Source organism: Platichthys flesus, chromosome 14 (assembly GCF_949316205.1).
Source record: "Platichthys flesus chromosome 14, fPlaFle2.1, whole genome shotgun sequence".
Lineage (NCBI taxonomy): Eukaryota > Metazoa > Chordata > Actinopteri > Pleuronectiformes > Pleuronectidae > Platichthys > Platichthys flesus.
Genome location: NC_084958.1, coordinates 21,727,072 through 21,748,834, shown reverse-complemented (window position 1 = coordinate 21,748,834; position 21,763 = coordinate 21,727,072). Strand labels below are relative to the sequence as shown.

At 42.2% G+C, this 21,763-nt stretch overlaps 1 protein-coding gene across 1 annotated transcript; it reads left to right on the top strand.

Annotated features, from left to right (window-relative positions):
• Positions 1-615: 615 nt before the first annotated feature.
• On the top strand, positions 616-13,460 carry pip4p1a (phosphatidylinositol-4,5-bisphosphate 4-phosphatase 1a). The gene is made up of 7 exons (XM_062405018.1): positions 616-828; positions 1,847-2,040; positions 3,941-4,047; positions 6,181-6,286; positions 8,277-8,329; positions 9,436-9,526; positions 12,056-13,460. The coding sequence occupies exons 1-7, from the start codon at positions 711-713 to the stop codon at positions 12,197-12,199; spliced, it is 813 nt and encodes a 270-aa protein (XP_062261002.1). The 5' UTR covers positions 616-710; the 3' UTR covers positions 12,200-13,460.
• The last annotated feature ends 8,303 nt before the right edge of the window (positions 13,461-21,763 follow it).

Here is a 21,763-nt window from a genome sequence, read left to right as displayed (position 1 = left end):
TTTAGTTGATGGTGAACATATTTATATGTGTTCCTGGTGTCTGTATTGTATTTATTTACACTTTTATTACTGGTTCACTTTGCTGCTGTAACATGGTTAATGTCCATATAGTGGGACTAATAAAGTACTATCTGATCTTATCTATATCTTAAATCTGTAGGTGGATCTTAAACATATATCATTCCATATTTATCAAAGTTCCTTGTGTTTGTTTTGTTTTGTTTTTTTACAAATGTACTACCCATTTCACTATTTCCAATACATCTATATCTTATCTGATATTATCTCAACTCTATGGGTAGATCTTAAATATGTGTAATCCCATAATTATCATTTTGTTCACCTATTGCTAAAAGTTAATGTGATTTCTCACGTCAAACTCACCAAAATATGTAATTTTCCTGTAAAAGACCAAAAACTTTTCCACCAAGTACAACAAGACTCTACAGTTGTTGAATTAGTGAAAATCATTAAAACACATTTAATCAAAGAGACACAGAGTTGAGTCTGTGGATGACGGGGGGGGGGGGGGGGAACCAGTGAGAGGAGCCGCCCCCCCCGGAGCTCCGTTACCGCAGCAGCAGCAGCAGCCGCGGCGGTGGTGTGATCATGTGACGCCTGCGTTTCCGACACAACAATACAAACACCGAGTCGGTCCGCGTCCACGCTCCCACTCGCTCGCTCCCCCTCCCCAGCGCCTCGCTCTCGGTATGGCGGACGGCGAGCGGTCCCCGTTACTATCCGACCTGGGAGATGGAGCTCTCGGCAGCGGTAACGGCGGAGTGTCTCCCGGCGCGGCGCCCTACGGTGTGCCCAACAAACCCCTGAGTGAGTATCCCCGGTGCCCGGCGCTCCGCCCGACTCCCAGCCGGAGCTAGCCTAGCCGCAGCTAGCCTAGCCTAGCACTGACTGGGCATTCTGGGTACCCGGCTAGCTCAGCTGTGACAGCCACAAAGAACCGCCTGCGTGTGTCCGTGTACGTGCAGGATGTGATGCCAGCTGTCGGGTTGTTTTTATGAACAAATCCCGGTGTATTTAATAAACTGTTTTTTTATCATATTGTTGCTGAAGGGAATCAGCCCTGAGCTAACTAGCTAGCTAACCTAGCAGCCGCTCATAGCTAGTAGCTTGCCATCTAGCTGTGCTGATCTCCGGCACAGCTTCAGTTGAGGAGCTCATATATATCATTTCTAAGCTGTATTTTATTTACACACATTAGATTTTATTGTGTGAACGTCTTGCAGCAGCTGACTGGTTCCCACAAGCTAGCTCAGTGCACCACTCAGGCAGCTAGCATCCCAGAAAACACCTGATGTGATTGACAGGGATGAGAGCCGTGATGGAGGCTGCTGCTGGAGGCTGCAGGACGCAGCTGCGACCAATGGCCGCTCACAGAGGGAGGGACTGTGTCTAGAGACGTTAATGGAAGAAGCCTGAGATATGACTCGTAATTATGTTTTGCCCCCTCAAGCTGCTCTGAGATCTGCTGGCCTGGTGTGTCCTGTGCAGGGATCAGACTCTGTGTTGCATCAGATTTGCTGACAGAAGTGTGACCAGCTCAGTTTCCCTCTGACTCTGACAAACACACAGACTCCTGTTTGTGTTGAGACTAAACACGGCTCAGCATTCCTGGAGTGTTTTCCCTCCAAAGCTCCTTTCAGTTGAACTCGAGGTGAAATCGTATTACCCAGTTAATCGTATCGTAAGAAGTTACTTGTCATGGGAGTTGAGGCAACTCTTTGTGACTGTGTTTCCTTCCCAACAATCCTTCATTTGTCACTCACTGCATCCTGCTGCAGTTTTATTCACCGCTCTTTCTCCTTCCTTGTCCCCCTCTCCCATCCAGGCTTCCCCCCATTCCCCAGCCCAACTCAGCCCTCGTTGCTCCTCGGGGAGGATCCTCCACCCTACTCCCCGCTCACCTCCCCGGAGAGCGGCAGTGCCCCTGTTATCAACTGCAGGGTGTGTCAGAGCCTGATCTCCGTGGAGGGCAAGATCCACCAACACGTGGTGAAGTGTGGGGTCTGCAATGAAGCCACGGTACGTTTTATAAAGGAATATGTATAGCACATACACAGCCTACTTGTATATACTGCATTCAACACACTCGTATGGAAAATAAACATGTCCAGTATCTTCCATTTTCGCTCGTCGCACAGGGTGTGTTAGGTTAATCCTCTAATATTTCTACCTCCATCTTGTCACAAATGATGCTATAAATGACTCAAAGTAATGGAGACTGACATTTTTAATAAAATCCAACAGATTTAGTATCAACATTACTTTGTATAATCCCCAGAGCTCACAGTGGGGTCACTAATGGTCTCTGTAATCCCTGTGAAACTTTTTCTTGAAAAGTTGTTCCAATAAAACAGTTCTCATTATTTAAAACCCTTTGAATAATCAGTGCATTGTGTTTAAACGTGAGGGGAACTTCACTGTAATTAGGGAGATTGGGATTTGAGAGTTTCCACCATGTTGGACATCAAGTGGCTCATTTGATGACTGAAAAGCAAAGAGCTGATTTTCCATCACAGACACTAATCATTGCTCTGATTTGTTTTATTGGTCCTCCTTCACATAATTGACATTTCTATAACTGTGAAGACAAAATTCATTCCAGATTTTCTTAGACAACATATAGAGGAGAAGCACATTTAATTACTTTACTAATTAATGGCAGAACTAACTGGATTTCTGATTTTCACTAAACAAAGTTTAAATTTGATTTAATGGATTATTTGTGTATAGATATTATGAAGATGATGTTGTTAAAAGCTAATCATGCAATGAAAATCAAATACACCCCAACTCATCATATTAGTCTTCACTCCCACTCTTATCTCCCACCTTTGAACGTCCCTCCCACAGCAGATTTATGTGGTGTTCATAACAGAGCAGGTCTGGTTCATGAGAGTTTACTGATGCAGTGGAGAGACACCCATCACCAGAGAGACAGCAGTCTTATCTAAAGCCCAGTGGAAGTAGCGACGTGCATGATGTTAAAACACGGATTCTCTCTCAGAGAACAATGGACTCTACAAACGACTCTGGCCTGCAGTGTTATGTGAGCTAATGAGGTGATACAGAGAAAGTTGCCCCAACAGTTGTAAACGGCCACAAACCTTGTAAAGAATAGAATTGTAAAATTGAACAGAAGGTGTAGCAGCTGTTTAGAGTCGCTGTGAAGCTCGTGTAGTGAATTTTAAATTAAATTCCAATCAGCAACAGCAGATTTCGAATGTACAAGTTTCTCCTTATCAAATCCAAATTGGTAGCTTAAACATTTCTGAAGCCTTTTGTCTTTGTTTCTCTCTCTGTTGTTATTGGGATTATTAAAATTAGAAGCATTAAAGCACTTTTCTAACAGACATTTAACCAGAATTTGTGGAACTGACAACCGATCATCTACAAACAGAGCGGTTGGCATTTATCTCACTACACTTGGCTGTGGGAAAGACTGTGGATACCAACTGTCTCTGTCTGTAGTCTGAGAGATAATGTTTCATTTTGAAGGTTATTCTCCACTCGGCTACTTCACCTTATCTTCAAATATAGGAAGGTGTCAGTAATTCTGGGACTCTGATATTCCATCCATTATGGTCTTAAAGTCTTAAATCTAACTTGTGGAAACCTCCAGAAGCACCCTTAACTCTTTTCTTTACCTCATCTACTACCATGACTCAGGAGGAGCTGTTAAATCAGATCTTCTAGCCCACTTGTGGAGTAACAAGCAGAAACGTAGGTTTCCTTGTACTTTACTCCCATCCCTTGGCTCCTAACCTACAACTACATTACAGCTGCTTCTCTTAGATACATACTCCCTCATGTCCTATCGGATAATTCTGGTCTATCAAGAATAATTGGGTTGTTATTTACCCTTATTTTGTATTTGTCGTCTCACCTCTACTGTCTTGTTTCTCTCTGACTCCCTCTGCAGCCCATTAAGAACGCCCCAGCAGGGAAGAAGTACGTTCGCTGCCCTTGCAACTGTCTGCTCATCTGCAAAGTCACTTCCCAGAGGATCGCCTGTCCCCGACCATACTGGTGGGAAATTAATACTCATATGAATGTGTGTGTCTGTGTGTACATACTGTGTATTAGTTTGTATGTGAGAGAGAGAGAGAAGTGAAGTAGAGGATACAAGGTGCAGTGGGAGTAACAGTACCTCAATTAAGACTCTGCTCCCTGCGCAGCTTACATGCAGTGCTCAGCGAGCCGGACGAGGAAATAACAGCCTCATTAGAACAGCTGCATCATGGGTTTCACTTCTGCATGTCCTTCATATTATGAGAGGTGTAGCTTTATGGGTCACACACTGTGTGTAGCGTGTGTGTTTTTCACATCCATATTTTATTCACAAATGGAAATTATGTTAAGATTTAATTTACAGTCAACACAGAAAAAGCACAAAGGTAGAATTCATACCTCTGTCAATGCCCAACAGTTTCCTTATGAAACCTTATTCAACCCATTAAGACCTAAGGCCCCACATAAAAAAGCAGATACCGAAGCAGATAGACACATGAAAGGGACAATTCTGTATCTGGTCTAAAGGGGTTTGATTCACTAGATCTGGATTTGTATTTGATTCTCCAAATTGCACGCACTCAGATATCAGTCCCCAGAACTTGACTGATTTTCATCAGGCCCATGAATTATTCATGGAGAAATCAGCCAAAATGTGGAAAAACACCATAATTGTGAAGTAAGTGGGGGAAAAGTATCCTGTATTTAGTTCCTACCTGCTCCCAAATCTAACAGATTCTTCCTTGGGTCATGCCTAACCCCTTCACAAAATTCCATGGAAATATGTTGTGTAGATTTTGTGTAATCCTGCTGACAAACAAACAAAAACATATCCTCCTAAGCGGAGGTAATTAATTCAGTATCTTTCTGCTTTAATTATACTCTAAATTCCTGCTGTGTAGCTACCAGCCATATACACATTTAGCAAATCCATTCACATTATCATATCAGAGGGCAGAATGAGCGCAGAAGCCACAGATCACAGTAAACCAGGAAAGTTCCAAACCCGTGCTATAGATCAGTTGTGTAGCAGTTTTGTTTTTATTTTCCGGGGCATAAAGAAAACATCACTGGGCTGATGACAAGTTCACATCCAATTTGAGAGAGAAAAGAGAGATTTCCTTTGTCCTCTGTCGGGAAACTTGCTGAGTGAAAAGCAGCACATCAATTCTTCCAGGTCAAAGAGATGCCAATGTGTTGTGTTTTTTATCATCACAAACACACGGCTGATGTCACAGAGAAATACTCGGCTCTGGCAGCTCATCTGAACGTCACGCTGCCGCAGTCGGGTGTAATTGCTCAGAAAGATAAGATTCCCTTGTTTATGCTCGAGGCATAAAATGAGCAAGAGCAACATTTTTAGCCATCTCTCTTTTTTTGTTTTTTTCTTTCTTTAATCTTCTGCTGCTATTGAAATGTGTGTCATGTTAAACTGTAAAGTATACATATCTGAAATCTATAATTTATCTGTCAGTGTCAGTGCTGATCACAGGGTTGGACTCGAGGCTAATTGGGGTCTGCATGTTAATCCGTGGCAAGACATTATTTCATGAAAAGTGCCATTTAAAAAAATATATCACATCTACTCTTAAACCAGTCATTTCTTTGACGTTATTGTACATTTAATGCCTTTCAAACAAAGAGCAAATCTTGTTCTTATCACTTAAATCTTTCTTTATCTTTCTTTTAAATCACTTTGTCTGACAAACAGACTTGTGCATTCCTAGCTGAGAAGTGGGATTTATCTTGACTCTGACACAGCTGTCCCCGCTCTGGCTTTTATTTCATCCAACCACAGGTTGTCCATTTTATTAAAGACAAATAAATAATCCCCAAAGGCCCCTTTTCCCGATTGTAACTGCTCTGTAGAATTCATCTTCAGTCTCACTGTTTTGCATTCAGTCCGGGTCAGTCAGACTAAACCAGACACATCGACATGATGTGGCCTGATCACTGACGCTGAGTGGTCTGTTGTCTGTTGTGGTCGGTTGTAGTAAAGCAGCGTTAGTGGTAATGATGAGGATGAGCATGATCTGTTGCTGCTGCCTTCTCCACATCAGCAGAGTGAAGCTTCACACGTCAAACACTGAATAATATCTTGAGTCATCGGTGGTGTGGACTCCGACTGAATGTGGGTCTGTCTCTTCACAGTAAGAGGATAATAAATCTGGGTCCAGTTCATCCTGGTCCTGCCAGTCCTGATCCCCAGCCAGCCGGGGCCCGCGTCTCCTGTGGACACTGCAGCAACACCTTCCTGGTAACACTCAACTGTTTCTTTGTTTTTAATATTTTTAGACTTGATTTTGAATCAAAACAGTCATCAAGTTAGAGTTAATGGAATTGTTTGATTTTGGGGGAAATTTGCAGATTGGCTAAAAGATTGATGCATAAATGAGAGACGTACAGGTCCTTTTTAATTTGATGCTTAAAAATTTCCCAACTTATTGTAAGACTAAACAAAAACAAATATCCCCTGAAGGTGAAAATCTCAAATCTGGATCACAAACCAAATCCTTCTTGACCTCAGAGGTCAGCACATGGTCCAAAATCCTTTGAGCTCAAATGTCCACGTCTGAGCTTTTCTTCATTTTGAGCCTTTTGCTTTTCACAGCTCTGAGATTTAGAGCCGTGTAAAGACTTGAGCCTTTAGAAAGAAGGTGAAATTAATGTGCTTCACTGATGAAGTGCAGCCGGCTCCCTGTCCCAGTGGCCACTCGTCAGCTGACTAGGTCCCTGACTCACTCTCGATCCACTCGCATAATTAGTTTCTCTGACAGTCAACATTTTACATTAGAGCAATGTGATATCCTTTTCTCTCTGGAGCGACAGATGGTAGCTGTTAAAAACCGCTATGAGATGAGATAAGACCTAAGATATATCGTTAATATACAGAAGAGCAAATGAGCGTAGGTTTAAACAAATAGCAATTGACTCTAATTACTAACTTCAGCCTTTGTGGTATTGCTTTTATTTAAACTGACAGCAATTGATTACCATTATCAACCTCTTTGGCAATCAGTAGGAAATCCGGCATCAGTGCAGCCTCAGTTAAAGTCTCTGGCACAAGTCCCCAGCGCCTCTGTCTCAACGACAACAACCTATAAAAGACACAACCAACAATCACTTTCACTATAGGAAGCCCACATCAAATAAGTGTTTTTGAAGAGTTGATGAATCGTTGTGCAAAGTAGCTGAATAATGAAAAATTGCTTTGTCATTTTGGCTTCTATCAGCAGCTGAAATATGCTGTGACAGTTTCAGGAGGTGTGTTGTTAAACGTTTCACTGCACAACTGCAAAGCCAAAAACCCTGTTGCACCAGGCCAAGTAAATAAATGTTGAGTTATTGGTCGAGATCAATAATCCTCTAAACTCTCAGCTGATATACTCTGGCCACTTTGTGCTAAAGGGAAAGTTAAAGTCTTAACTTACTTCCTCTTTAACAATGTGTGGGACAGATAAAGATGGTTTGGGATATTTGCTGAAAGGAGGGAGGGCGGCTCGGCCAGAGAAAGGGAAGAGACGGGCCGTAAACAGATGTGAGATAGATGGTTCAGGGTGTTTAGCATTCAGCTGGACCTTCCCCTCCTGCTCAGAGATACGGTGGCTGAATGAAAATACAGATCTGCTCCCCGGGTGGCGTCGCACTGAACCCTTTGTCACAGATTTAGTGATTAGGTTCTCCGTGCTCCTCACACGGCGCCTCCATCAGAATAAGAAGAATGTACAGCACGCACAGTGGATTGTGTTCTCATAAACACACCTGAGCGTCAGGGAGGGAGCTAAATGTCTACACCCTGAGAGAAAGCCATTTTTCTTTATCATATTTTTTTTTTGTATGGTAAGCAGCAACTGTTGGCAAGAACTGGGATAGTTGTATTACATTTCTGAAAGTGTGTCATCAATCCAAGTGCAGCTGCAGGCGAATTTGAATAAGGTAAATAAGATTTGTATTGGCTGCGCATCATGTGTACGTGCATTCGAAGGATCAGACACATCAGTGCAGATTTGCCTTGAGCTGGCTTATAGTGGAGACATGTTGTTATTCATTTGATCTATTGATTATTTAAGTCACTTATCTAGTATTGTTTGGTTCCAGCTTTTCAAACGTGAGGGTTGTTGCTTTTCTTTCTTTTGACATATGTCGCAGCAGAAACACTGGATATTAACATTGAATGTGATAACAGAGAGTTTAAGTTTTGTTATCATCATCACTGATCCCTCATCTTTTCTCTTTGTGATTCTCAGTGGACAGAGTTCACAGACCGGACGCTGGCCAGATGCCCACACTGCAGGAAAGTGTAAGTAGCCATAAGCAATTAATCCCTTTCACCACATCATGCTCACTGTACTTAAATAAATTGGATTTTTGTCTTTTACTTTTTATCTCATGCTTTGAAAATAGAAAAACCTGAGAGTGAGCAGGAAGTGTCCTCAGGGGAGTTCTCAAGGACAGAACACACCGTTTTTTTGGGAATCAAACCTGTGGCATCCTTTTGTTACATTACAAACATTTCATGATGGAAAAGACATGTCATACATGTTGAACATGCCAATGAAGACGTCAACTTGGTGTCAATGTGCTGTAAACACAAACATTGAACTTTATCACAGAGTAATTTACACGTCATGTCCTGCCTCCTGCTGCTTTACCCAGAAACCACCTCTGGCCTGAATGTTCTGACCTGAACTGCTGCGTTCTTTATATATAAAGTGGCAAACTCCACAAAATGTCAAGAGCCAATTTGCCAGAGTTCATGTCAAAAGGAGAAAAACCAGACTATAACATCATGAGGTTTCTGATCTGTAGGATTTAGCTCCATGTATATTTTGCGCCTCAGGAATCGTCTTTGAACTAACTACTACTAATCACATTCCCGAAACCACCGGTTCCATAAGCTTCTTAACATCACGAGCGAATTGGCTGCAAAGTGAAATATGCCAGTGTGTTGGTTGTGTCCCTGCAACAAGGTGACCGTAAGCAGTTTCTACAAACGGCTTTAGTCAGGAGATTTCAACTCGTCACATCCAAAATAGCTGCATGATGGATTGAGCCCCGACAGGTGTGGATTGAATTTGATTTTCTGCAGGTGCATCGCGATCATCCGTCGTTTGTCTTTTCAGTCCCGCTCTTTCCTTTAGGCTGCAGTAAATATAGATTCATAACTTATACACACTTGCTGGTCCTGGAGAAACTTTTGTGCTTTTTTAAAAAAAAAGGGTCCAAGTTAATCTGTAACCACTATTCAGACGTTAGAAAATCAAAGATGTAAATAATAGTTTCAGGGTCCTTGTGTTATGATGCCGGCTCAGTGTCCTGTCTAATGGGACACTTGGGTCCTGTCTTTTGAGTTTCATTTGAATTTCATCTCCTAATAAAGTTCTCTTCTCTCTCTTTGTCCTGCAGCTCCTCCATTGGTCAGAGGTACCCCCGGAGGCGGAGCTTGTGGTGTTTTCTACTCTGCTTGCTTTTTAGCATTTCCAGCGCCGGGCTGATGGTGAGACAACACACTGATATCTGAGAGATTAAGACCTGTTCACCCCTTTAAAAAGAGATTATCAATAACTGCAGAGCTGACAGAAGAAAATACAACTGGTATCCATCAATTACTCTGAATCTGTAACTCCCCCTTTTACTTCTTCTACAGTTTTGCCATCTTAGGCCTCGTACGCTCCACTTTCATGTGCACACAACCTGTCAGGACATATTATATTTTCTGTTATAGTTGTTTGCTCTTATCTAAATTACAGTAGATCTGTTTTTAGAGACAAGAAAGAGAAAAGGAGTGCAAGAGTCTGAAAGTAGATTTTGACCAGCAGAGGGCGCAAGATGAGCAGCAAACAACGTAAATCAGTGATGACAGGATACGTGTCTGCCAGCAGAGACAACAGTGACCTTTATTGTGCAGACAATAAATCTGCTGCTGTCGACAACGTTGCATAACAGTGGTTAAAAAAAATATATACATCTCAACCTGGCATGAAAAGGTTTCAATTATAAGAATGGTTCAAGAGCCGGAGTTTGACAGATTAATCCTCAGTGATTTACATGTTTCAACAGGTGAATTTAATCAGGAATACGAAAGCAGTGGTTTTAAATGAAGGTGGATCAAACAGGGAGGGTTGAACTAAATATTAAAAATTCATAAAATCAACACAATTGAAGTGTTGGAGCCCGTCCAGTTTCCCTCTCACTGTAGAACTGAAAATACGGCATTTCTGAACTCATCAAACAAAAAGCTGCTCCATCTTTGATCAAAAATGGGAAAACATGAATGAATCCAAGTGTTAGAAACAAACCGAACTAGACTTTGTTGAGTCCAGTTCACCTGAGCCGGGGGGGATCAGAAATCAAAGAGAGGCTTCATGAGATGAGTCAATGGATGAATGTCAAAACCAAAACTGAATAACCAAAGAATTTGAATGTCTCAACCGTTTAGAGGAGACAGAATCACAGAGGGAAATGAGACTGATTAGATACTGTTGGTCCAAGGTCACATTGACAAAATGAACATTAACACATAATGAGGTCACTCTACTCATTCATTCAGTTTCACCTCAACAGCGTTTTCACTTTGTGTGTGTTTGTATTTGTATGTGTTTGTGCGTCTAATCTAAGCAAGGACCAGATTGAGTCTTGGTCCTTATGGAGGACGTCAAAAATTCAAAGGGTTGTTAGAGAGTCAAGACGTTGTTTTCAGGGTTATGGTTAGAGATAGGGTTAGAAAGAATAAATTGAAGTCAATGCACAGTCCCTGCTGTTCAAACCAGTGTTGGTGTAAAGACAATGCTAACGTGCCAGAAACCTGTATTCTCACAAAAACCAAGATGGGGGCTGAGGCTTCCAAACAGAAACTCACAAACCGAAGGGCGACACTGTGGGTTGACACCTTGGTGTTTTTACAATTATACATATTGTATAAAACGTGTATGTTTTTGTACATGTACATATAATTACTCCATTGTTAAGTATTTTCTGTCCTTAAACTTAAAGCATCCTTCCAACAGAACCTTCTCTGCCTCTCGCCCTGAATCCCCTGCCTGTTGTTTCATTCTATATATTACCATAATCTGTTGTTTGTCAACACAGGACAATATATATTCAGTATACGAGCAGTGCAACAATATGTTCAATCCAACAAGGTTCATTAACTCTTCTGATGTTTTATATCCGTATTAGCTTTGCTCCAGTGCTGTGACTTTCAAACCGTTCCAACTCGTATTTCCATATTGTCACGAAAATCCCTGTGGGTTCCCTCAAAGTCATTCTCGCCATCTTCATTAAATAATTTTGTTCTGAGCAGCTGCACACTTAATACTTGATGGGAGAGACGTTTCCTCTCTTAGCCACTCGCTGTTAAGTGTTGACGATGAGCTCTCGCATGAAAAATGTTCTTTAGAGTCGTGAGATGAGCTGTCGTCTCATCGGGCGGCTGCAGGTGGATTAATCATACTCTGTGGATCCATGTGGGAGAGTAACTGTTGTCTTGTTAAGTGCTTTGTGTTGTATTAAAAGTTGTATAGAAATATTTTGCAGATCAATTAATAATCATTTTATATAAAAAAAAAAAAAAGCTAAAGCGATATTTCAGCTTCTCACATGTTTGAATGGCTGCGTTTCCTTGTTTTACATTTATCTTTGCTGATATCGTTATTAGGAAGTTGCAAAAAAAACATGTGGTAACAATATTGTGACAGATATATGTAATGAAGGCCTTGTATTTTGTAGTTTAACCTGAAACCTTATAATTAATGACTATAAATATGAAGAACACAAATATATAATGTGAAATGTAAACCTGAAGGAGCCTTTTTATCATTATTGTTTTTATTTGCTGTTATCTGGCGCTGTTGAAATCATGATGAATGGCTCTGATAACACATTTAAAGACATTTTCAAACATAAGCATGTATTTCTGATTATAGTTGTGCTGGTTTTAGCTTCATAACAATTCAGAATGTGCTTTTATGTCTTTTAAAAGGCTTAATGGGTGTCGGCTGAATATCTCTTCCTCTGTCTTCCTCAGGCCGGGACGTGGGTGAAGGCTCAGACCTTCCAGGGGATCTACGCCTCGTGGGCCGTGCTGCTGCTCCTGGTTCTCATCACCTTAGTCCGGGCCTTTTACTGGGCCTGCATGAGGGTCAGTCAGCCCCTCCAGAACTTCACATAGAGCCCCCCCCCCCCCCCCCCTCCTCTCCGACTCTGTGGCCCCCTCGTCTCAACCCGCCAGGCAGGAGGATAAAAGATGGCTTTAAAAAAAAAAAAAAAAATCTGCAAAAACAGAATATTTATTTAAATCCAACTCCGGAAAAGAAAATGATCTTGTCCTCCTGTTCCTTCCCTTTTAGTCAGATGTGTTTCTAAAGCTGGATGTCCATCGGTCATCATGATGACGCGTATAGCCTAATGTTCTGTCGATCTATTCTAATCTCGTGGCCAGTGTGGGGTTCATTTTAGCATTTTTAACACTTTTCCTCCCTCTTCCCCGGCGCTGTTGATTCCTTTGGCTTCAGTCTGTGGCACATCGGTTGCTCTCCCGACCTCTAAGACCAGGGCTTCACGTTCAAGTCTTACACGTGAACAACCCGCTCGTTTTGTTTTTTTGGAGGAGGCGACAGTCGATTTTTTTTTTTCAGTCCTGATTTGACATTTGGTTTAATATTCAAGCATTTAGCAATTTTTTAAACAAAGAAAAAACATATTCTGAAACGTGGCGGAGTCAGATGAAGCTGTGGGGAAAAGGAAGTACATCCACGCCAGCAGCAGACGGCTGGAGTAATTGACGGGACATCAGCCTCCTATTGTGAATCAAAAGATCAAGTAGGTGTTGAAATGTGTCTGAAATTATTGAATTCAGCCGTATGTGAAGGTAGCGTCTGATGTGTCTGAACTCAGTGTTTATGCTGAATTATCCCCTGGGACTGACTTTGATCCAAAGCAGCTTGAAAGCCTTAAATGGAGGTGTGATAGGAAGATTCAACACGCTCACATGCACACACACGCAGCTACGTGAACACATATGGTACACATCAAAAAGAGGACGGTGTTTTAGAGTTGCAGCAGCTCCGAAACCAGTTTTAGTGGAGCCGCCCCAGTCTCCGTCTTCAAAGACAAACCAGTGAACAGATTTCCTCCGTGTTGCTGCGTCCCCTATTTCAGTAAAAGGAAAAAAAAGTGACACGCACGCCACTTTGCATCCACATCCTGTTCGAGTGCAACAAAATCTACAGCAGCTTTTCCTTTGATCCAAAATTCACCCAACAAGTAAACTTAAAAAAAAAAAATACCTTTTCTGATTTTATTTTAAATTTTTATATTTTCACAACCTGAATTGACACGAGAGACACGTTTTTCATTCTGTTCTGCTTTTCGGAAAAAAGAGAAAAACATGAAACGAATCACAAAGAGCTATAGGATATCTGCCCCCCCCCCCCCCCCCCCCCTCGGTCTGTTTCGTTAGAGAAGCTCGGATCAGACCTTTTCAGGCCTGTCTGTGTGTTTTGCTGGTCGAGGTTGAATATGTTACAGAACCAGTTCTTCTATACTATCCTAAAACTTTGGATTTTACATCAAAATGTATCAAACTTCCTCAAATTGGCACGAAAATACCCTTTTCTCCGAATTATTTTAGTATTTTGTTTGTCTCTGGGACCTCCTCTAGTGAATCTGTCTTGATGTTGACCCTGAAGACGGAGACTGGTCCTCAGGTTGGTCCCGAGGTTTCTGATTGGTTGGCTGCAGATGGAGCGTTTCACCTAAAGGCCTCTGACAAAAGTAAAAGAGGAAACGCTCAAAGCAAGAGTAGGTCAGTAACATGAACACACACACACACACAAACAGACACACACACTACACGTTACATTATCACGCTGCATAGCTCCCATGATGACTCGTCTGTTGTTCTGAATGTGGTGACATTTTCCTTTTCTTATGAATTCTATATTTTGTTTTGTTCTGATTGTAAATATATTTGTTGTTTATGTACGAGTGGAGGTGACTCAGCGAAATTGCGTTGCACTCCGAGTTTAACACTACTGCTGTGATCGCTGCCGACGTGTTTTTTTTTTTTGTGTTTTATTTTTAAGAAGGTTATTTTTGCAACTCTTCACCTGTTACGTATTTAATGATTTGACAAACTACTAACCTAATAAGCCTCTGGACGCCCGGGCGTGTCCACATCTTAAAAAACACATCAACATAACCGCACCCACGAAAAATATCCAGACAGGATCCCGCTCCCAGGCGATGGCGTTTCTGGCTCTCGTGCACACAGACACACACACACACACCCAGCACCTTATACAGTAGAGAGGAAACACTGCATACACCGAGTTAGAGGAGCTGAAGTTAGACTGAACTGAGCTCGCAGGCAGTTCACATGGAAGTGTCATGTTATTTATTATATATACGCTGCAACAAAAAACAAAGGAACAATTCAACAGTTATGTCTTTTCCCTAGAATTGTGTTTATTGTGGTTTATTAAAAATGAATTTAGGGCAGAATCAATGTGACACAACTTGTTGAAGAGCTTTTTTTTTTTTTTTTGTTGCAGTGATCATGTTTTATCCATGACTGCAAAAGAAATCCATCATGTTATTGCCAATAATCAAGACCCTGGCTGATTCTCTTTCAGAGTTTGTTTACACACAAATAAAGACATGATGATGATGATGATGTGAAAAACAGCCGATGTGAGTTTTTTTATTCCACAACAAACAAGATCCATTGCATTTCTATTATTATAGCCACAACCACTGTCAATTCAAATTACAACAAATAAACTAAACTCTAAATATTTCAGGTTTTTGACCTCGAGAGGAGAAGTGTTTGGTTTAAAGCCAAATCACACATCAGCTTTATCATAGAGGAAAGTTTTAAAGAGTAGAGAAGGAATCTACCTCAACACATCTATGATGCAATGGTCCAAAGAAAACAGTCAAAGTTCTCTGAGGTCGAATCAAATGTTGAATCATAAATATTTTGGGAAACTGTACAAAATTCATTGTGTGGACAAACTTTCTTCTCAGTACTTTGTATCCTGCTTCTGTCCAGAAGCTCCAACCTTCTATAGCTGAAATGTCAGTATTCAAGTTATTAGTTGTGAGGCAGATGCTTTATAATATTAGCTCTTTACATTTTATTGAAATTGTCTTTTAATAACTGGTCCAACTTGGCCAGTGACTCTGACTCATGCACAGTATTTTGTCTGTTGATCAATCACAACTGTCCCACTCGAATAAGATAAATTAACACAATTAAATAAAACATATCTTGACTTTTCAAACCATTAAATCTTAGCTAGTCCAACTGATTTGTAGCCTACTTTGAGCTATTATAAGCTATTTATTAAAATCTCCATTAGGGTAGCTCTTTACTGGTTATTGTAAATACACACAAACACAATGAGCATCACATGTATTTAAACATTCATCTGATGCCTGAGTCGTCTGTGCCTCGTTTATGTATCAACCCCCGACCACCAGATTAAAAGATGAGACTCTATGAAGTTTAAAATCAAATCAGAGTTCCTCTAGTCGCTCTGTGAAGACCTTCAGCTGAACGTGTGTGATGTCCCTCTCCTGAGTGTCTCTCTGTGATGGTTCTCAGGTTATACCCTTGATTTTAAAACAGAAAACGCATCACGTCTAAAGAGCAGGTTTATAATAATGTGAGGAGCTGAACCCTGTGATTAAAGCTGTGATCCATTCTCTGAACTGGGGAAGTTCCCCAATTATTAAAATGAGAGAAATCGAGCCATTCCAGTTTTCGCTGAACCTGGAAGACTCCAATCATAGACCCACTAATTTAAAGCTCGGTTCTTCTCCCAGAAGAAGCCAAATGAGTTTTTATCTTTTTTAATGAGCACCTCTACTTTCTATTTTTATGATTCCACTAAACTGCAGGAGAGAAGCTCGTCCTTTCTTTCTTTCTTTCTTTCTCACACGACTCAGTCCCTGTCGGCCTCTTGAGTTTCATGCGGATATATTTTTTCCTGGACACAAAGAGATGGAAGGATTAAAGACACTGAGAAACCTTTCAGAACCCACAGCTCCCCGGGGGGGCAGCGTGGACCAGGGAGGAGGAGAGACCAGAGAGGGGAGGCGGTGGAAAAAAAAGAGAGAAAGACAATTGGTCCCATAACCTCCTGGTTTTAAGTGAGGGAGCATTAGCCTCCTTTCATTGTGAAACACAACACAACACAACACACACACACGGACACAGAACCCCCCCCCCTCCAAGTGCTTCAGGTCCATTGTTTTGTCGTTTTATTGAGTCAATTTTTCATTCATGATATTATAGAGCAGCAGCTCCTCTGGGAGAGCGGCTGTCTCTGCTCCCTTTCTGTTCGCTCTTTGCCGTCTTCACAGTTTTCCCCGGTGAGACGCTGCGGTGACAGTTTGGCTGATGTGGGACTCGTAAGACTGTAGGAGGCGGAGAAGAGGAGGAGGAGGTGGAGGAGGAGGAGGAGGGGGGGAAATCTCCTACACTGTAAATCTTTGCCTGTTATTTTTTTATTTGTGTCCTTTCTTTGGATCACGCCGGTCGGTCACAACCACATTTCTTTCTCCTTTGTACAAACGCCAAGTGCAGAACTGAACCGAAGCATTTTTCTTTTTTTAATTTTGCAAATCACTTAATTTGGGTTCCTCTCCGTTTGACTGATCCAGTCATTAGGGGACATGCTCTTTTTGATGATGATTATTCTGCTAACAGCATGACGTGAGAACACAGCAGCACAGTAAACACATTACGGGTAAACGGCTTCTGTGTGATCGACGTTTTGACAAAGCTGCTCTTCGTTCTGAAAGCTTCGAGTCACTTTCAGGCCAAATTTCAAAGAGAATTCGGATTAAAGTGAAGACAAAACGCTGCCTAATGAGATAAGTGAGGTTGAATTAGAGCTTCTCATTGTGGTTAAATTAAATCAAAATATTAAGAATATTCGTTTTTCAGTTTATTCCTTCCACCTTTTTGAATATATCTGTAAATTCCCTCAAACCTCAACAAACACAAAGCTCTGCCATTAACTTTCATAATCTCTGTTTCCTCCTCTCATCATATTTCGGTGTATTTCACGAAATTATGAAAGTTATGTAACCACTAAAATGTGTTTTATTTATTGAAATTGGCTGTAAATCAGTAATTTGGACGACAACCTCATGTATCTGCTCTACGATGTGATTTGTGTCTCAGGCGTTGAACTGGTCGTTTATCATTCGTCCTTCAGAAAGACACTGAACTCATCCTTGCTCCTGATTGGCTGATCTGAGCAGCAGCGTCTGCCAAGTGACTGAATTGTGATGAAACGTCATCATGAGTCGATTCCTCCAGTTTATTGGATTATCTCAAATCTCCTGTTGAATATATGATGATATTAGAAATCATACTTATGATGTATTTTTTTAATTAGGGCTCAATAAGCTCGGAGATTATAAATCACATTTAATATAATATAAAACCTTTTAAATGACAAATCTCTTAAGAGTGTCGGATAGATCAGTTCAGTCAGATGTTTCCTCTTGTTCCAAAAATGAACTCTGTTAAAAAGACATTAAAAGATTGATAAATCCACACTGTCAATTAAAAAAAATCTATATATGTTGTTATATTGTACTTTTCTGGGAAACTAGTTCAGTTTGTGATGAAACTCTAACTTCCTGTTTACATGTTTACTCTCCAGTTTAAAGACGTAAATCTTTACATGTGACTCATGATGTATGTTTTCATGGTGAAATGTGATTTATTGGAATCAGTCACTGGTGTGAAGGCAGATATGAAAACTTCGGGGGGACCTCCCGACTCGGAGACAGATTTATGAACAGCTGCAGCGGCTCTGCTCGGGTCGTCAATCTTCTGGATGATGTTCGGTCTCGTGATTATATCCAATGAAAAGTTTAAAATCCTCCATTATTCTGCTTATGAAATGCTGCAGTGCCGGAGAAGCAGCCCGACAGTGGGTGGGTCACACGGTACATAACTGTGAATGAAGATGGACGACATGGCAGCGCCCCGGAAAGTGGAACCCAAACATCTGGATGGCCCCCTGGTGGCCGGCATTGGCTCCTAAAGGGTTCCGCCCGTTGGAGCCTTCGTTTCTCGTGTCGGCTGCATTTAAAGGAGCCTCTGAAATGTGACCAACACAAGATGGCTCCATTGGAACAAACTCCTTTTGTTACTCTAAACATTATTCAATCTGAGCCTTCCTGCCATTTCCTCAGATACCAAATTCACCAAATGATTCTCACTGGATCCAGAACATTTCCGTTGTCTCAAAAACAATTGTTGGTTTTGAATAAATGACCAAGTGTGCCCATTATAAACAGAATCACTTTGTGACTGACTGAGGAATAAAGTGGTTTTACACACTGAGGGGAAACTGGGCGGGTCGGCCGTCTGCAGGTTATGATGAGAACTTTGTTTTTTACTGGTTATTTTTCCATCTCACCTGCTCAACCAGTGTGTTAACTGGGTTCAACCAAATCTGACTAAGCAGCGCACACACTCACACACAAACACACAAACACACACACTGTTTCACATATGCACACTCACACAGCCCCTCTTGCACACTGTCAGTGAATATTGCAGCAATAATAAAAAAATAAAAAGTCAGCGCCTCACTAAAGCCTTGATCCCTCTTACTTGTAACAGGATTTGACCCTTAAGACCCTGAGCATGACCCTCATCTGCTGCAATTCCATCATCCTGTTTAACATACACTCTCACTATTGTTCTCCTGTCTCTCTCACACACACACACACACACAGAGACACACGGACACACACATGTGTGGACACGTTTTAGGGCCTGAAACCTCCATCCTCCCACACACACACACACACACACACATGCACTCACTGTACTGGGTGATGTAACACTGCTTAATTTTACGCCTAACACACAACCTGGTGGATCCAGTTAAATGTAAATTGCGTACAACCGCTCCCGGCGCTCCAAATAAAAAGAGAGAGGAGAGAAGTAAGGAGATGAGAAGGGATGGAGGATGGAGAGAGAGAGAGGGAGGAGGATGGAGAGGTGGTGGGGGGGCTTAGCTCGCTCTGAGTGGATGATACGATTGAGTGAGTGAGAACGAGAGATGAAGGAGAGCGGCACGGACGACGAGAGGAGACGGAGGAGAGGAGAGATTGAGCAGGCGGCTAAGCACCAGATTAAACTCCGGGGTCGTCAGCTGTAAAACAAACAGTCCTTTTAGCGGGGATCAAATCCAGACTTAACCCCCCCCCCCCCTCCCTCCTCCTCATCCTCCTCATCCTCTTCCACCACCACTCCCTCCTCATCCTCCTCATTGCATGCACACAGTTTGTCACAGAGGAGATAATGCCCCCTCGCTGAAGGAGAAGAGGAGGAAAGAAAAAAACAGAAACAGAGGAGAGGATGACAATCTGGGAGGAAAGCAGCTTCCCGTCCCTCGGCCTGTTTTCATACGCTGCTTCTTAAATTGCCCCTCGGGGAATTTGAAGTCTTATTAAACCCAGACACAAGTCCTTCATTATATTTGTCTTCTTCTCTGCTCTGCTTCTCCTGGTGATAGACCGGGCTAATATCTGGAAAACACTGAGGAGTAAATAAGGCCGGGGGAGAGCGAGGGGGGGAGCTCCTCTTCCTCTTCCTCTTCCTCTTCCTCCTCCTCTCACACTTCTGTGTTTATATTACATCTTTACTGTAATATTCCCCTGACATCGCCGCTCGCCTCCATCTTCAGCCCGTTTGTTTAAATCTCTCGCTCTGTCATCGGGTCCTGGAAGCTGCACGGCGGCTCTATCAGTCCGAGGGCTCAATTTCCAAACTGTCAGCTTTTATACTCACTGAGAGGCCTCTTCCTTTGTTGTGTCGCATGTGTGTGTGTGTGTGTCTGTGTGTAAAAATATACGTCTCTTTAAACCCAGCGCGAGAAGCGGCAGTCTGTTTTTTATCGTGTGTAACGTCTTGGATCTTTCACGACCAGTTTCTTTTGTGTGGTGGTTGTGGGAATATTTTGTGGGTCTTTGCTGCTTCAGAGGAGGTTTTGGGTTTGAATCCCCTCAACAACTGACAAAGGGATCTTACACACAAGGTTCCAGAGCTTTTACTCCAATAGTGTGGAAAGTGTTTGGCTGCTTTTTGGTTCGAAAAAAGTATGAACATCTAACTATATGAATATGTTTATATATATGTGTGTGTGTGTGTGTGTGTGTGTGTGAGAGAGTGTGTGTGTGTGTGTGTGTGTGTGTGAGAGAGTGTGTGTGTGTGTGTGTGTGTTTGGTTTCAGGCTCCCTGCACGAGGGTCCCTGGCTCCCTGGTCTGCTAAAAGCACAACATTCAACTCAATTAGCGGCATCCATAATTGATGGCTGTCTGGGAGGGTATTTGTATTTACACTGGAATTAAAAGCCTCCGGTGTCAGCTATCACATCTGAGGGACGAGAAGTGTGTGTGTCTGTGTGTGTGTGTGCATGTGCATAAGTGCTTGTGAGCAAGGCAGGAATGTATAGGGAGATACACGCAGCCATATCATAAGCCTTAAATGGATTGCTGCAGCTTTTCTTTGTCTCCTCTTCTGCTGCAGAGAAAAACTTCATCACTTGCTAATCCAGCGACACACAGACACACACACACACACACACACACACACACACACACACACACACACACACACACACACACACACACACACACAGCCTCATTAAATGCCAACTTTCTGTACCTGACGGTTCTCACTTCTCTTGACGATGAGCACCGACTCCTATATTGCAGATTTGATTCCCGGTCTTATTTCAGAGGAGCAGTAGAATCTGTGTTTACGCTTCAAACCACATTCAGGTGCTCACATGTGCCAGTGGGATTAGTTTATCAAGGCAAATAGCTTCTTTTGGACGGGAAATTTTAAAACGATTAAAAAAAAATGTTAATTCTCAGCTTCCATCGCCAACGTCCCTCTCAAAGAAGATTCATCGTGCCATTAAACGCACAAACAGAATGTGTCTGTGGGTTTAAATCACCACCAAAGGATGAAAACACTCATTTAAATGGGCAGAATTTATGGAAATGGTTTGATTTCACAACAGTTGTGTTGCTCTTCTGCTCGGCTGCAGGAGTTCATGTCCGTCCCTCCGGACTGACACAGGTGGTTACTCCTGGAGGAGCTGAGTTCAGGAGGACGTCAGCTGGAGCAGGACGTGTCCCCGTGTCCTCGGCGTCGCCTCCACCTCTGACGGCCTCCTGAGCCCCGTGAGGCGGAGCAGTGAACAGCCTGTTGACCTTGGAGAAGGTCACTCCTCGTCCGGAGAGGAGCAGCTGGAGAGGAGCAGAGAGCGGCTCCGGTGTTGAGTTCAACAGGAACCTCCAGTCACCTTCAGTCCACTCAATCATATCTGTTCCTCTCGACTCTAATTCACTCCTGTTCTGACGAGAGGACAAAAGACTTCACCTCTTTTCCTCTGGTGGATTTTTCTTTTCAGTTCAAACCCTTCTCTCACTTGTAACGATGGTCAGTTGACCCGGACTCTTCACGGCTGCCGGTGATCATCATCCATTCAAACTCAAATTCATTAAATTGCTTGTTTTTATCTGACAAACAGTTAAAAATCTCCAAATATTTAATTAAAAGTGACAGAAATCAAGTGAGAAGAGCAGATTTGAAAAGCTACGACCACAGATTCTCCAAGAGCCTTTTTCTTAATTAATGACTTCAGTGAAACATAAAGACAAAAACTAATATTTTCATAATTAGTC